General features: G+C 44.9%; 1 protein-coding gene across 5 annotated transcripts in view; it reads right to left on the bottom strand.

Annotated features, from left to right (window-relative positions):
* Positions 1-16,425, bottom strand: part of LOC139232442 (ras-specific guanine nucleotide-releasing factor RalGPS1-like) — a 1,066,646-nt gene that overhangs the window by 35,631 nt on the left and 1,014,590 nt on the right. For 4 of the 5 annotated variants that reach the window (XM_070862624.1, XM_070862622.1, XM_070862623.1 and 1 more), the window contains 2 exons: positions 15,714-15,765; positions 14,636-14,716 (listed from right to left, as the gene is read on the bottom strand). In XM_070862624.1, coding sequence (XP_070718725.1) covers positions 14,636-14,716; positions 15,714-15,765 — 133 coding nt within the window. The remainder of the gene's footprint in view (positions 1-14,635; positions 14,717-15,713; positions 15,766-16,425) is intronic. The other variant, XM_070862625.1, reaches the window with a different exon arrangement.

Here is a 16,425-nt window from a genome sequence, read left to right on the forward strand (position 1 = left end):
TCATTATCACATTGCTGTTTGTGGGAGCTTGCTGTGCGCAAATTGACTGCCGTGTTTCCCACATTTCAACAGTGAATGCCCCCAATGGCCAACCTGAATAACTTATCCATGCTACAGCCATTTACCAAACTCTGTGGTTAAGTCCGTACAGCCAGATATCAACAAAATGGCTGCACCCCCTAAACTTTCCACTCAATATTGGCCAACATCAAACTACGCGCTCACAAAATGGAGCATCTGTTCAGAGTACATTTCCTGCACACATCAATGTGGCAGTTATCCCCACGTTGGCAAACTCTGCTCTACCCTGTTATAGGAAAACAAGTCAGCGAGTAGCAGTCAATCTGCCAAAGGAAGCAACATACGAACATAAGAATTAGGAACAGGAGTAGGCCATCTAGCCCCTCGAGTCTGCTCCGCCATTCAAAAAGATCATGGCTGATCTGGCCGTGGACTCAGCTCCACTTCCCCACCCGCTCCCCATAACCCTTAATTCCCTTATTGGTTAAAAATCTATCTATCTGTGATTTGAATACATTCAATGAGCTAGCCTCAACTGCTTCCTTGGGCAGAGAATTCCACAGATTCACAACCCTCTGGGAGAAGAAATTCCTTCTCAACTCGGTTTTAAATTGGCTCCCCCTTTATTTTGAGGCTGTGCCCCCTAGTTCTAGTCTCCCCGACCAGTGGAAACAACCTCTCTGCCTCTATCTTGTCTATCCCTTTCATTATTTTAAATGTTTTTATAAGTTCACCCCTCATCCTTCTGAACTCCAACGAGTAAAGACCCAGTCTACTCAATCTATCATCATAAGGTAACCCCCTCATCTCCGGAATCAGCCGAGTGAATCATCTCTGTACCCCCTCCAAGGCTAGTATATCCTTCCTTAAGTAAGGTGACCAAAACTGCACGCAGTACTCCAGGTGCGGCCTCACCATTACCCTGTACAGTTGCAGAAGGATCTCCCTGCTTTTGTACTCCATCCCTCTCGCAATGAAGGCCAACATTCCATTCGCCTTCCTGATTACCTGCTGCTCCTGCAAACTAACTTTTTGGGATTCATGCACAAAGACCCCCAGGTCCCTCTGCACCGCAGCATGTTGTAATTTCTCCCCATTCAAATAATATTCCCTTTTACTGTTTTTTTTCCCCAAGGTGAATGACCTCACATTTTCCGACATTGTATTCCATCTGCCAAACTTTAGCCCATTCGCTTAACCTATCCAAATCTCTTTGCAGCCTCTCTGTGTCCTCTACACAACCCGCTTTCCCACTAATCTTTGTGTCATATGCAAATTTTGTTACACCACACTCTGTCCCCTCTTCCAGGTCATCTATGTATATTGTAAACAGTTGTGGTCCCAGCACCGATCCCTGTGGCACACCACTAACCACCGATTTCCAACCCGAAAAGGACCCATTTATCCCGACTCTCTGCTTTCTGTTAGCCAGCCAATTCTCGATCCATGCTAATACATTTCCTCTGACTCCGTGTATCTTTATCTTCTGCAGTAACCTTTTGTGTGGCACCTTATCGAATGCCTTTTGGAAATCTAAATACACCACATCCATCAGTACACCTCTATCCACCATGCTCGTTATATCCTCAAAGAATTCCAGTAAATTAGTTAAACATGATTTCCCCTTCATGAATCCACAATGAGATCACAACATCAAGTGGGTCTACGAGGAGACCTCGTCTTAGGGCAGGGCTGAGGAACTTCTACATCTGACTCAGATCAACTGGCAAAAGTTTATGGGAAATACTCTGCTGCTGATCTGCTTCAGAACATATGTACTTGATTTCGTCTTTTCCCATTTCTTGGCCACAGTGTGTGTGTTTGGCCTGTTAGTTTCCTTGGTTAACACATTTGGCTTTGATTCCAATTGGGTTAGAAAGTTTCCTTGACGTTAATGTAGTCTATCATCTAGCTTGTGACCTAAACACTTACACTGGGCTCAGGGTTTAATTAATCACTGTTCTTCTATAGGGAATAATTCTGTTAAATTCATCCAACAAACAAAAATGCAGAGGTCCTCTCAAAGAATTGGGGGACGGGGGGGAGAGATGGAGGAGAATTAAAGGGAGGTTTCATTTCTGTCTAGTTTTTCTGGAATTTATCTCATTAACAGAGTTCAATGGGTGCACAATGCAGAAAACACATTTTCTTTTGTTAAAAAAAAAGCCAAAACAAATTTGTTGTAATTGCTTCCTCTTGAACAAGTCCCCACATCTATGCTAGCCGCTTGAGTCAAGAGATGGGATAAGATCAGCCGAATTCCAAAGATACCCTCAATGGTGCCTCCCAGGAGGGTTCGTGAAAGATATGGAAGGGACCATTTGCTCATCAGTTCTCACTGTGTCCTAATCCTCTAGCCAGCTGCTCTGAAACTGTAAAATGAGCTCCATCAGGAATATGAATGTCAATCGGGTCTCTTGCAGTTTACAAAGTTTTACGTCGTATTTACGGCACAGAAACAAGCCATTCGGCCCAACAGGTTCATGCCGGTGTTTATGCTCCACACGAGCCTCCTCTCATCATGTTTCATCTCACCCCATCAGCATATCCTATTCCTTTCTCCAGGTGCTATATAAACTTAAAAACATAGAAAATAGGTGCAGGAGCAGGCCATTCGGCCCTTGGAGCCTGCACCACCAATCAATATGATCATGGCTGATCATGCAACTTCAGTACCCCATTCCTGCTTTCTCTCCACACCCCTTGATCCCTTTAGCCGTAAGGGCCACATCGAACTCTCTTTAACACAGGGTCTGTGGCTCTCGTGTTGGACTGTTCAGCCACCAAAGAACTCACTTTAGGAGTGGAAGCAAGTCTTCCTCGATTTCGAGGGACTGCCTATGATGATGAATATATTCCCTTTTGAATATATCTAACGAACTGGCCTCAACAACTTTCTGTGGTGGAGAATTCCACAGGTTCACAATTCTCTGAGTGAAGAAGTTTCTCCTCATCTCGGTCCTAAATGGCTTATCCCTTATCCTTAGACTGTGACCCCTGGTTCTGGACTTCCCCAACATCGGGAACATTCTTCCTGCATCTAACCTGTCCAATCCCGTCAGAATTTTATAAGCAAGGCGTTGTTCATTCAGGATCTCTGCGACAACCCTCGAAGGGTTAACAACGGCCACCTGGTTCTTGGATCAAAACAAAGCAGAATTTATTCAATGAGCTGCTTGTGCTTTGCCCAGATTGTACATGGTTAGTGTTCCCCTGCTACAGAATAAATATAGCATCAAAATATCCAAAGTAAATCGACACGGATGCACCGGAGAGTCGAGGATGCTGCACAGGAAATTATTAAACACAGAGGTCCTGCATCTCTGGGAGGCCAGCAGCGTAGGTTAGCTACCAATTCTACGTGTCCACTGGGAACTTGGCCAAGACTCGCCCCCAGGCTGTGAATCTCTGTCGGGAACAGAAACGTCTATCCTCCCCACGCGAGACCCAGCGTGCGGCCAGCGGAGATGATTCCCACGTTGGGCGGGTGGCCAAAGTGGGCACGGGCACCCGCCATCTGCATGCAAATCAACTGACTTCTCCCCGACCCCAGATAAGCCAACAGGGTCAGGAAGTAGAGGTCACTGGCAGCCGCTCTGCTGCACACTTACACTGGCAGGACGCGGCTAAGGATTTTCAGGCCCGCAGTTTAGTCTGCAAATGAAGGAAACGCACATCTCAGGAATGACTAATCACCGGTTTGTTTACAGTCCTTCCTCAGAGACCACCAGCACCAAATATCACTTCCAGTCTGTCGTCGTGCTTTGTTGACAATTTGAAATAAACAGCCGTGGATTTTGAACCGGTGCACGGAACAGCATATTGGGAAACAGTTCCACGGTTGCCAGGGTGACACAAAGGATGCTGGTCAGTCTGCAGAGTAGCGTGCAGAAGTTTGCTTGTCACCTCACGCCACCTACCGAGTGCAAAGGTGCTCCATGGTAGCATTCAGCTCAGAGACTGCTCTTAAACACGAGCTGTCTATGGTTAAAGTTGGCAAGCTATGCTGCTGGATGTCAATTCACGGTTGTTGAATCTCACTCACCAACGTTAGCGTCCTCGACCAGGCCAACATCCCCAGCATCGATGCACTGACCACGCTTGATCAGCTCCGCTGGGCGGGCCACATTGTTTGCATGCCAGACACGAGACTCCCAAAGCAAGTGCTCTACTTGGAACTCCTTCACGGCAAACGAGCCAAAAGTAGGCAGAGGAAACGTTACAGGGACACCCTCAAAGCCTCCCTGATAAAGTCCAACATCCCCATCAACACCTGGGAGTCCCTGGCCCAAGATCACCCTAACTGGAGGAAGAGCATCCGGGAGGTTGCTGAGCACCTTGCGTCTCATCGCCGAGAGCATGCAGAAACCAAGCGCAGGCAGCGAAAAGAGCGTGCGGCAAACTAGTCCCACCCACTCTTTCCCTCAACGACTATCTGTCCTACCTGTGACAAGAGACTGTGGTTCTCGTATTGGACTGTTCCAGCCACCTAAGTACTCGTATTTAGAGTGGAAGCAAGTCTTCCTCGATTCTGAGGTACTGCCTATGATGGATGGGATAAGTACCTGAAAGAAAAAAATTGCAGGGGCCAAGGAGAAAGGGTGGGGGAGGAGGACTGGCTAAAATGTTTTTGCAAGAAAGCCGGCACGGGCTCAACGGGCCGAACGGCCTGCTCTTGTGCTGTAACGGTTCTATAATTCTATTCGATGTTCTAGCCAACTTGGTGTGGTTGATGCGAACACTGGGTGCTTGAATTGGAAAAGTTTCATTCCCCAGCATGAACATTCCTTACCGAGAGGAGCAAAACATTTCATGGAAAACTGCTTCGGAGTGGCTCGCAGGAAAGTAGCTGAAATTGGGTTCCTGACGGACACATGTGGAATATTTTCCATAGCCCATGAACCGACCGCTAAGGACCCGCGTAATGTGGACCCAGTCTTATAGCGGCGTTTCCTGCTAGCTGCTGGTAACAATAAAATGTTCGGTCATTCAAAATAACAGACTACATCTTGAATGCATTTGCTGCATAATTGTTCCCACTGCTAGCATAAATAAACTTTGGTTATGTTAATCGACTGCTTTTGGGCCATTTATGTCGGGGATTGTCATTTCAAGACAGGCGCTAAACACAGACACAGTCTTTTACGCACAATTTGCTGGAAGATATGGTTTGCATGTTATGTCAGTGAGACTCATTAATGGGACATAACATGCAGGAAATAACTCTGTTCAGTGTGAAAGCATAGCTATTAATGAGTCTCAGGGTTAAAGCAACAACAATTATTCTGCTGCCCACTGCATGGGACTAATCCTAGCTCAACGTGGGCTCCATGTCAGTTGTGTTACTAAGTCTCATGTTAGCACACAATCCCTGGTCACTCCCAGGCAAAAATCACAATCAGATTGTTTGATCATAGCCAACAAACACCTCGATGCACACACAAGACCCAACACTACCGCCACTAATGTGCAATGGCTTACTCTTGTTACTACGTTCTGAAACCCTCATCTGTGCCTTTGTTATCTCTAGACTCAACTATTCCATCATCATCATAGGCAGTCTCTCGAACGAGGATGACTTGCTTCCACACCAAAAGAGATGAGTTCACAGATGTTTCAATGAAGGACCCGATATTCCAGGTCCTGAACTCCAATTGAAGGGGTTGAAGATGCCGCTGCGTGGATTTTTTTAATGTGTGGTGGCCGTTGCACATCAGCCACCACATGGGCTTGACAGAGCTAGGTCTTAATCCAGTGGCAAGGGTTAACCAGGACGACTGGAGACCTGCTCTGCTGCACGGACCTAGTGTGCTATTCTCCAACGCGCTTCTGGCCGGCCTCCCACCATGCACCCTCCATAAACTTGAGCTCATCCAAAACTCTGCTGTCCGTATCCTACCTCGTACCAACTCCCATTCACCCATTGCCCCTGTGCTCGTTGTTCTACATTGGCTCCCGGTCCGGCAAAGCCTCAATATTAAAATACTCATCATTGTTTTCAAATTTCTCCCTGGCCTCGTCCCTCGCTATCTCTGTAACTTCCTCCCGCCCTACAACCCTCCAATTCTGGCCCCTTGCGCATCCCGGTTTTTCATTGCTCCATCATTGGCGGCCGTGTCAGACAATCATAGAAATTTACAGCACAGATGTCTGTGATAAGAGCTAAGAGATATCCAGCCTAATCACACTTTCCAGTTCTTGGTCCATAGCCCTGAAGGTTAATTCTTCAGCTCCCAAGGTCCGAAGTTCTGGTATTCTCTCCCTTAACCTCTCTTTCCATCCCTGATTATAATCGCTCAACCATCGATGGCCGTGTCTTTAACTGCCTATGCCCTCAGCTCTTGAATTCCCTCCCGAACACCTCTCCGCCTCTCTAACTATCTTTCCTCCTTTAAGACGCTCCTTAAAACAGGAAGGCAGATTATTATCTGAATGGTGACAGATTAGTAAAAGGGGAGGTGCAACGAGACCTGGGTGTCATAGTACATCAGTCATTGAACGTAGACATGCAGGTACAGCAGGCAGTAAAGAAAGCAAATTGCATGCTGGCCTTCATAGCGAGAGGATTTGAGTATAGGAGCAGGGAGGTCTTACTGCAGTTGTACAGAGACCACACCTGGAGTATTATGTGCAGTTTTGGTCTCCTAATCTGAGGAAGGACATTCTTGCTATTGAGAGAGTGCAGCGAAGGTTCACCAGACTGATTCCTGGGATGGCAGGACTGACATGAAGAAAGACTGGATCGACTAGGCTTACATTCATTGGAATTTAGAAGAATGAGAGGGGATCTCATAGAAGTATATAAAATTTTGACGGGATTGGACAGGTTAGATGCAGGAAGAATGTTCCAGATGTTGGGGAAGTCCAGAACAGGGGTTGCAGTCTAAGGATAAGGGGTAAGCCATCTAGAACCGAGATGAGGAGAAACTTCTTCACTCAGAGAATTGTGAACCTGTGGAATTCTCTACCACAGAAAGTTCTTGAGTCCAGTGGATATATTCAAAAGGGAGTTAGATGTGGCCCTTACGGCTAAAGGGATCAGGGGGTATGGAGAGAAAGCAGGAATGGGGTACTGAGGTGAATGATCAGCCATGATCTTATTGAATGGTGGTGCAGGCTCGAAGGGCCGAATGGCCTACTCCTGCACCTATTTTCTGTGTTTCTATACCTCTTTAACCAAGCTTTTAGTCATCTGCTGTAATTTCTTCTTATGTGGTTCGGTCAAATTCTTGTCTTATAATACACCCGTGAAGTGCCTTAGGATGTTTTACTACATTAAAGGCGCTATATAAATACAATTGTTGTTGTTTCCACCTTTAAGACGCTCCTTAAAATCTTCATCTTTGACCAAGCTTTTGGTCACCTGCCCTAATAGCTCCTTATGTGGCCTAGTGTCAAATTTTGTTGGTGAAGCGCCCTGGGAGGGATTCAAATGTTAAAGGCACTATATAAATGCAAGTTGCTGTTGTTTTATTGGTTGGCTGGGTGCCTGTCGTGCACGGGAGCCTCCAAACCAATCGACAGAGGTGGAGCGCACACTCTCCCCATAGGGACACACCCCACTTCCCAAAGCCCAGCGATTTAGTCGCAGTTAGCAACAGCCGGGGAAGCCGAAATCGGCGTCGGTACAACTGATGGTCAGCCGGCTAAAACAAAGTGGCACGGAGCACTGGGAAGCTTTTATCTGCTTGTCTCGTGAGGACCATCCGACCCATTGCTTTGCTGCATCATCTGAACCAAGTGGGGAGCAGCTGTGGCCCCAGTGACAGAGTTACTCTTCCATGTCCCATTAATGAGTCACTGACAGGACAGTTATCAGCTGTGCCCTGGAACACCGCACATATCGGCTTACTAAGTCCGTCACAGAGGGCTGACTCGGTGTCAATCTTCCTTTGCTAGGGGTGTCATCTTAAAACCATCTTGACCCAAACAAACCCCTGCTTACCTCAGCCCCTAGGAGGATAGTAGCCATGTGGTCAACAAACAATTGTGAAGTGCATACTTTATTTCAAATTCATTCTTGGGATATGGGCGTCACTGACAAGGCCAGCATTTATTGCCCATCCCTAGCTGCCCCTGAACCGCTGCAGTCCATGTGGTGAAGATACTCCCACAGTACTGTGAGGTAGGGAATTCCCCAGTGATGATGAAGAAATGGCCATATATCTCCGAGTCGGGATGGCGTGTGACTTGGAAGGGGATCGAGCCCTTGTTGCGACGCACCGTGTGGACAACACGCGAGAAGCATTCGCCACAAAATTTGAGTGTGCACAGACCCCACCTTCTGGACCACAGCCTGGACACACACCATACCTCGTCCTCTTTACCAGTCTTCTGCGCTCCACTCTACATGAACTTTAACGCCCACCTCCTTGTACTGAACCCTGCTCACTCATCACTCCGCCCCCAATGCACGCGACTCAAAAAGTGGTTCCACCAATTGAAGGTATGACAACTACGATTGCAACCCATTCGTGGTAGGTACATAACCTAGGTATCATATCAACATGTGACCTCGTACTCCGCCCCCAGGAACTGTTGTCCAAAGTCTCAGTGTCCTTGCTACATTTTCATGGAAATGGAAGAACCCAGGCAGAACTGATCTGTTTTCGACATCTGTGTCAATGTTGCAGACTGGGCTTACTCACCAACCCTGACCACTGATTTAATCCTTTTCCAATCCTGTCTTTCCCACCTTGCGTTACCTTCCTGTAGATCATCCCATCGAGGTTCTTTTTTTTTTAAAACTTGTTTTTCTTTAAAACTTCCCCTGCAAGGGAACATGTGCAGTGCAATGTTAGCGGGACACACACTGCTCTCTGGCAAATGCAAATCTTTCCTGCCGGCTGGTTGAAGTTTCTAACTATACCAATATCTGCCTCAAGATGAAACTGAGTAGCTTGCAAAAGATATTGGAAAATGCAGGCTGGTGTGTAAAATCCCGAAAGGCTAGTTAACCTAGTCAATACCATCAAAAGCCCGTTCCTCTGTACCGTATTTCAATTTAGTTCTGTTTCAACTATTCTCCCACTTTGTGTGAAATTTGGCTTTTGCCGAGTTCATTGGGCGGCACAATGTGGAACATAAGAAACATAAGAAATAGGAGCAGGAGTAGGCCATATGGCTCTGCCATTTAATACGATCATGGCTGATCCCATCATGGACTCAGCTCCACTTCCCTGCCCGCTCCCCATAACCTATTATCATTTAGCTCTGAGGCAGCGAATTCCACAGATTTACAACCCTCAGAGAAGAAATTTCTCCTCATCTTAGTTTTAAATGGGCGGCCCCTTATTCTAAGATTATGCCCTCTAGTTATAGTCTCCCCTATCAGTGGAAATATCCTCTCTGTCAAATATCAACTTGTCAAGCCCCCTCATAATCTTATACATTTCGATAAGATTACCTCTCAATCTTCTGAATTCCAATGATTAGAGGCCCAACCTACTCAACCTTTCCTCATAAGACAACCTCCCCATCTCCGGAATCAACCTAGAGAACCTTCTCTGAACTGCCTCCAAAGCAAGTATATCCTTTCGTAAATATGGAAACCAAAACTGTACACAGTATTCCAGGTGTGGCCTCACCAATACCCTGTATAACTGTAGCAAGACTTCCCTGCTTTTATACTCCATCCCCTCTGCAATAAGGCCAAGATTCCATTGGCCTTCCTGATCACTTGCTGTACCTGCATACTATCCTTTTGTGTTTCATGCACAAGTACCTCCAGGTCCCACTGTACTGCAGCACTTTGCAATCGTTCTTCATTTAAATAATAACTTACTCTTTGATTTTTTTTCTGGCAAAGTGCATGACCTCACACTTTCCAACATTATACTCCATGTGTTAAATTTTTGCCCACTCACTTAGCCTGTCTATGTCCTTTTGCAGATTGCTTTTCCTCCCATCTTTGTATTGTCAGCAAACTTAGCTACGTTACACTCAGTCCCTTCTTCCAAGTCGTTAATATAGATTGTAAATAGTTGGGGTCCCAGCACTGATCCCTGCGGCACCCCACTAGTTACTGATTACCAACCAGAGAATGAACCATTTATCCCGACTCTCTGTTTTCTGTTAGTTAGCCAATCCTCTATCCATGCTAATATATTACCCCCAACCTCGTGAACTTTTATCTTGTGCAGTAACCTTTTATGTGGCACCTTGTCAAATGCCTTCTGGAAGTCCAAATACACCACATCCACTGGTTCCCCTTTATCCACCCTGTTCGTTACATCCTCAAAGAACTCCAGCAAATTTGAGAAACATGACTTCCCCTTCATAAATCCATGCTGACTCTGCCTGACTGAATTTTGCTTTTCCAAATGTCCAGCTACTGCTTCTTTAATAATGGACTCCAACATTTTCCCAACCACAGATGTTAGGCTAACTGGTCAATCCTATTTGGAACTTGTGCCATTGAATTGGGCAGATGAAGTATGAGGTGGGAAAATGTGAGGTTATCCACTTTGGCAGAAATAATAGAATAGCAAATTACAATTTAAATGGAGAAAAATTGCAAAGTGCTGCAGTACAGAGGGACCTGGGGGTCCTTGTGCAAGAAATACACAAAGTTAGTATGCAGGTACAGCAAGTAATTAGGAAGTCCTGCTACAACTGTAGATGAGGCCACACCTGGAATACTGCGTACAGTTTTGGTCTCCGTATTTAAGGAAGGATATACTTGCATTGGAGCCTGTTCAGAGAAGGTTCACTAGGTTGATTCCGGAGATGAGGGGGTTGACTTATGAAGATAGGTTGAGCCTATACTCATTGGAATTCAGAAGAATGAGAGGTGATCTTATCGAAACATATAAGATAATGAGGGGGCTCGACAAGGTGGATGCAGTGGATATTTCCACACAGGGGAAACTAAAACTAGGGGACATAGTCTCAGAATAAGGGGCCGCCCATTTAAAACTGAGATGAGGAGAAATTTCTTCTGAGGGTTGTAAATCTATGGAATGCTCTGCCCCGCCCCAGAGAGCTGTGGAGGCTGGGTCATTGAATATATTTAAGATGGAGATAGACAGATTTTTGAGCAATAAGGGAGTAAAGGGTTATGGGGAGCGGGCAGGGAAGTGGAGCTGAGTCCATGATCAGATCAGCCATGATGTTATTAAATGGTGGAGCAGGCTCGAGGGACCAAATGGCCTACTCCTGCTCCTATTTCTTATGTTATGAATGGACCTGACAAATTCAATTGGAATTTGTCAAATGAACCAAAGCCTGTACTGAGTTACCCACAGCAGGTTGGTGCTCCCATGAATTGGCCAGACACAGGACAAACCCTATCGGCACAGGCAGGGCGGACACCGTTTCAATGTTGGCCAATCGGTGAATGAACTTTGACACTGGACGATGATAATTGTGATGAATCCTTCAGCCTGAAGAGTCAACCTTTCTGTCTTTTTCAAACACTGATTGACCCCCTACCATGCCTTTCCAGTAACCGCTGTTTGTCTGAACAACACTGGAGCTGAACTCTGCTGCACACATTATATTAAAAATCTGCCGTGTTCATGCACTTTATGTCACAATTTTCAGTCATGCTTTGATGGTAAAAACACTTGCATTTATATCGCGCCTTTCATGACCACCAGACGTCTCAAAGCCCTTTACAGCCAATGAAGTACTTTTGGAGTGTAGTCCCTGTTGCATTTTGGGAAACGCGGCAGCCAACTTGCGCACAACAAGCTTCCATAAACAGCAATGTGATAATGACCAGATAATCTGTTTTTTTTTGTTATGTTGATTGAGGGATAAATATTGGCCAGGACACCGGGGATAACTCCCCTGCTCTTCTTCGAAATAGTGCCATGGGATCTTTTACGTTCACCTGAGAGAGCAGACAGGGCCTCAGTTTAACATCTCATCCGAAAGAAGACACCTCTGACAGTGCCGCACTCCCTCAGCACTGCACTAGAGTGTCAGCCTAGATATTTTATGTACTCAAGTTCCTAAAGCGGGACTTTGAAATTGCCTCTAAGTAAGTGTTTAGAATGGAAGTCATATTTGTTAAGAGTTGCCTGTAATAATGTAGTTCTAGTGAGTAGCTGGGGCTGTGAAGTGAGTTTCTGAAGTCTCTCTCCATCTTGTATAAGAAAATATCCTTGTATTCATCAACTGACCATTGGGCAATTTACTATTTAAGATTATTATCTTAACACACGGTTAAGCTGTATCTCTTCAGTTGAAAAAATAAGAAGCATTTTAATTTTGTGCAGCAAACCCATATAACATTGGATACCAGTGGCAAACTCATTTCAATGGTGATCCTTTACAAGCAGCTGGATAAAATGGTGTAATTGAATTTGTTTTTGCTGGCACGGAGTCTGTAATGCAGTCCTATATAAGGAAATGAAAGAAAGAAAAGGGATGTAGGTAAAAATAGCTGCTTGGGTTTTTGTACATAACGCAAACACTGACTACAATGGAGTGCTAGAAAGATAAAGGCTTCAGGTAAGGAACGGGCGCAGGAAGTCACACGGACCACCAGGGTCTGGGTTTTGAACTGTGCAGTTTAGTTCAGCCAGAGCAATGACTGGGGGATGCTGGAAATGTCCTCAGTGCTGGGCTATGGAGGGAAAATCAGAGACAAGGTTCAGATTGCTCAATGATCTGTGTGCTCGTGTGTGGACTTGGGGTGGAATTTGATCAGGTGGGAGTATGAAGGCTCCCGCTGTCCAATAGCCAGGTGACAGTTACTACATAGGCTCGGAACAAAGCGGTCCTCTGGACCATACCCCCACAGCCAGGAAGAGGGGAATCAGCACCAGAAAATAAAGATGCTTGAGACTCGGGCACTGTTGCACGCTCTTAGGCAGACCTGTGATTAAATTGATCCTTTGCTCTGAAAAACCCTCGACTGCCGTCAGTGTTCGCGAGGTTTATTTATGTTTTAAATGGGAAACTGGTGCACCGATTTTGCACAGGTCTTTGGTATCGCTTGCTGAACCGCACACCCTGGAGAATGGAATAAATTATCAGGTTCAGGCAATGGCACGTAGTATTTCAGTCCACTAGATATGTTAAAGGCGTTTCTGAGCCATGTGGTTATCCACTTTGCTTCTTTTGTTGCTTCTCAAAAAGCGTCAACTAGATGATTGGGTATTATATAACACCACGCCCAGAAAGCCAATCTAATTACAAGGTATTTGTATCATTTTCTCAAAGCATTTGGGTGTCCTTTGAATTCTCAATTTTGAAGGTGAACCTTTTTATGTTCCATCCTCAGGGTGTTATACTACAGCAATAATGAATGGAGTAAAAAGCTGTACTCCTCACATCCCATTTATGAATTGAATGATACAAAAGGTAACTAGGCTTCAGCACGCCTTCACACTCATTATTGCTACCGCCCTGATACGGCAGAACACAACATGTACAGATGTGTGGCTCACATCATGAAACGACACACGATGAGTTGTCAGCGAGACAGAGGTTAAAGTATTGTCAAAATAATATATACTGTAATACAGAGCTTCCGGATAACCAATTGCAAGTTATTTCTAACAATCCCATTGAAGTCAACCTGCATGTGTGAGCGTACATCACAGACTTGGAATACACTGTCTGGCCCACCAGTTACTGTTGGTACAAAAACTGACCAACATAGGATTAAAATCCCTCAATGAAGTTTCAACAGTATATATTATATATAATAACAGACATCAGTGACTGACCGCAAGGTTGCAAACTAATTGGAGATCAGCTGACCTTTCTGAACCACTTAATTGGCTCTAATAGTTTCTAACTTCAACTGACCCCTTTAATTTCTTGCCTCGAGATCAGTCCCACTTGCCCATTATTCAGCACCTGATCCATACTTTGAGCTCAGCATTCAGGATCACTCTTGGGAAGTTGCAATAAACCTCGACTCAGTCTACATTGGGTTTGATGGAGAGAGCTACTCTAGAACCAGCCAAAAACTAGAAGGAAATTAGCACCCGTGATGCTCTGGTGTACATCAGCTTAAAAATAAAACAATCCCTGGGTTTGGACAGATACAATTAGCCCAGGTAGCTGAGAGGAGGTTAATGCTGGTTATGTGCTCAGCTCAAAGCATTTATATATCCCAATATAAAACAAACCAAAGGTGTACAGGGTTCACGGAAAGTCATCATCCGGGCAGACCACGAGTTACTGATGTTCAAGGTAGATGTGAAAGATTAGTTGCTGGCTCTGCAACACGTTTTATTATCATTGTCAGCCCACCATCTCCCAAAGGAAGCTGGGAAGGATCTTGGCAATTTTTTGCAGTGTGAGATGTTATCCTCAATCATTTAAACCATACTTGGGATATCCGAACAGGAAAGAAAAATGACAATGTCCAAAATACAAATGGAATTTTTTTCGCCGTGCTAAGCGTGATGATTCTGCCAGTACTTGGCGTGTCACTTGAAAATTCAAAATGGCCGGGGCCCCAAGAAACCAGGAACAGGCCGGGTCTGCCCACACGCAGAGTATTAAGATTTCCCACGGACAGGTTAGCGCTCGGTTATTTCAGGTTTGAAGATGATGGAACTTGATTCAGGATGGAGGCATGCAGACCCACAAGATCAGCTTACGATCTCTGACCATTCACCTTATGACAGACCCCGCCACCTTACTGTACCTGTTAATACTGCATCGATCCCTTGGAGAATTCCTTACTGAGACCCGCCAGTTGGGCCCTAGTGTTGCATACAACCGATTCCTGTTTGCAAATTTAAACATGAGTTCTGTAGAGCGCACAATCCCCATATAATATATATATATATACATACTTATATAAGCACAAAGAAAATTGGTCAACATGCATTAGTCTCTAAGTCAACATATTACTCCCAGGTCCAATACCTGGTGCGTGTTGGGTGAGCTGGGACACTGCAATCGACCTCAGCAGACCTGGGTTCGGTAGGGACCACAAAACAGGAATCAGCCAAGGTTCCTGCCCCTGATTGATGCACCCTTGTTAGCCAGTGCATGTGTGTGGATATAGCATCAGCCTTCGATGTTGGCAACCCACAAGCCTGCTGACACTTGCTCTCCAGGCCCACACATCAAGATTGGCCATTTGGATGATGGAGCCTATGAAATAGGCTCCAGCCGAAAATCAGCTATGGGGAGGGAGGGGCAAATAGATTGGGGAACGAGAATTAAAACAAATATATGTATTTCTTATGGGGCAAAATCACACTGAGATATTAGTAATTAATGTGTTCAGACGAAATTCTTCTTGCACTATTTTAAATGATGTCCACACATTTAAAATAAATTGGTTCGTGTCTTCAATTCAGTAGTTGGCAAAGGAACGTCATACAAATACATTAACTGCTTAATTATTAATGTAGTGTCTTGACTTCGAACACCGTTTCATATTCGTGAACTGGCTTGATAATATTGCAGACCTAATTCTCAGCCGGCTCACAGACGGAGCGATTTCACCCCATTAGATTCTGTTCATTATGCTTCTTAGCGATAATTCACAGGACTTGTCAGTGTGGCAAATAGAAATCAGTGTTTCACTTCCTTTTTAAGTACTTAGAATTTGGAAATTTATAAAGAAAAAATTCCCCAGGAAATTCAACCACTTTATCTTAGTGCCAGCAAATCAACGCTCATCTTTTAAGCTGCCATATACAAAGGAACTATAAAAGGTGAGGTGAAGCGAAAAGATGTGACAGGAAATGTTTGGTTATGCTGCCACTCACCTCTCTAATCCTGAAGACAGCTCCTCACTGAACTCTGAACTTTCACTGCTTCCTGTAAAAATAACGACAAACAATCAATAGAGCGAAGCGCTGTATCGACAAATGCGAATAGGCGACTAAAAATAACCGCAGCATTCTGGAACTTTCAGGGAATTATGCGCAGATCTAGCAATGTCACTTCAAGTGTCATTTAGAGGATTCAAAGAATTTTCCATCATAATGAAAGGCAGCAATTTGCCTCCACCATTTCGGAGAGTTTAATGTTGTCGCAGTAATTGGATAGCCCTCTCACTCCTATTAACCAAGATGTTGAGCCTGTAGTAAGAAAGACATTTTAATCCTTTTGGCTGGGTCGTTGCCCCTCTGGCTCTGCCAGCTGTTGAGAATTAACTATTAGTGTTGGCATCAGTTCCTGCATCGATGCCCAAGGCTTTCATGCTGCAGAAAATGAAAACTTGCTTATGATGCAATTACCATTTCTAAGTGCCAGGATAAAAACATTTTTGTCAGACAATTGTTATGACTGAAGTTGGAAGTCTGAATGGCAAATTAGGCATCGATTTCAAACGCAGAATGTACACTGAACTCTCAACCTTGTTTCCTACATTACAACAGTGATTGCACTTCAAAAGTACTTCATTGGCTGGAAAGCACTTTGGAGCGTCCTGAAGTCGTGAAAGTTGCTGTATAATTGCAAGTTATTTTTTCAGCT

The sequence above is a fragment of the Pristiophorus japonicus genome, chromosome 20, assembly GCF_044704955.1.
Source record: "Pristiophorus japonicus isolate sPriJap1 chromosome 20, sPriJap1.hap1, whole genome shotgun sequence".
Lineage (NCBI taxonomy): Eukaryota > Metazoa > Chordata > Chondrichthyes > Pristiophoridae > Pristiophorus > Pristiophorus japonicus.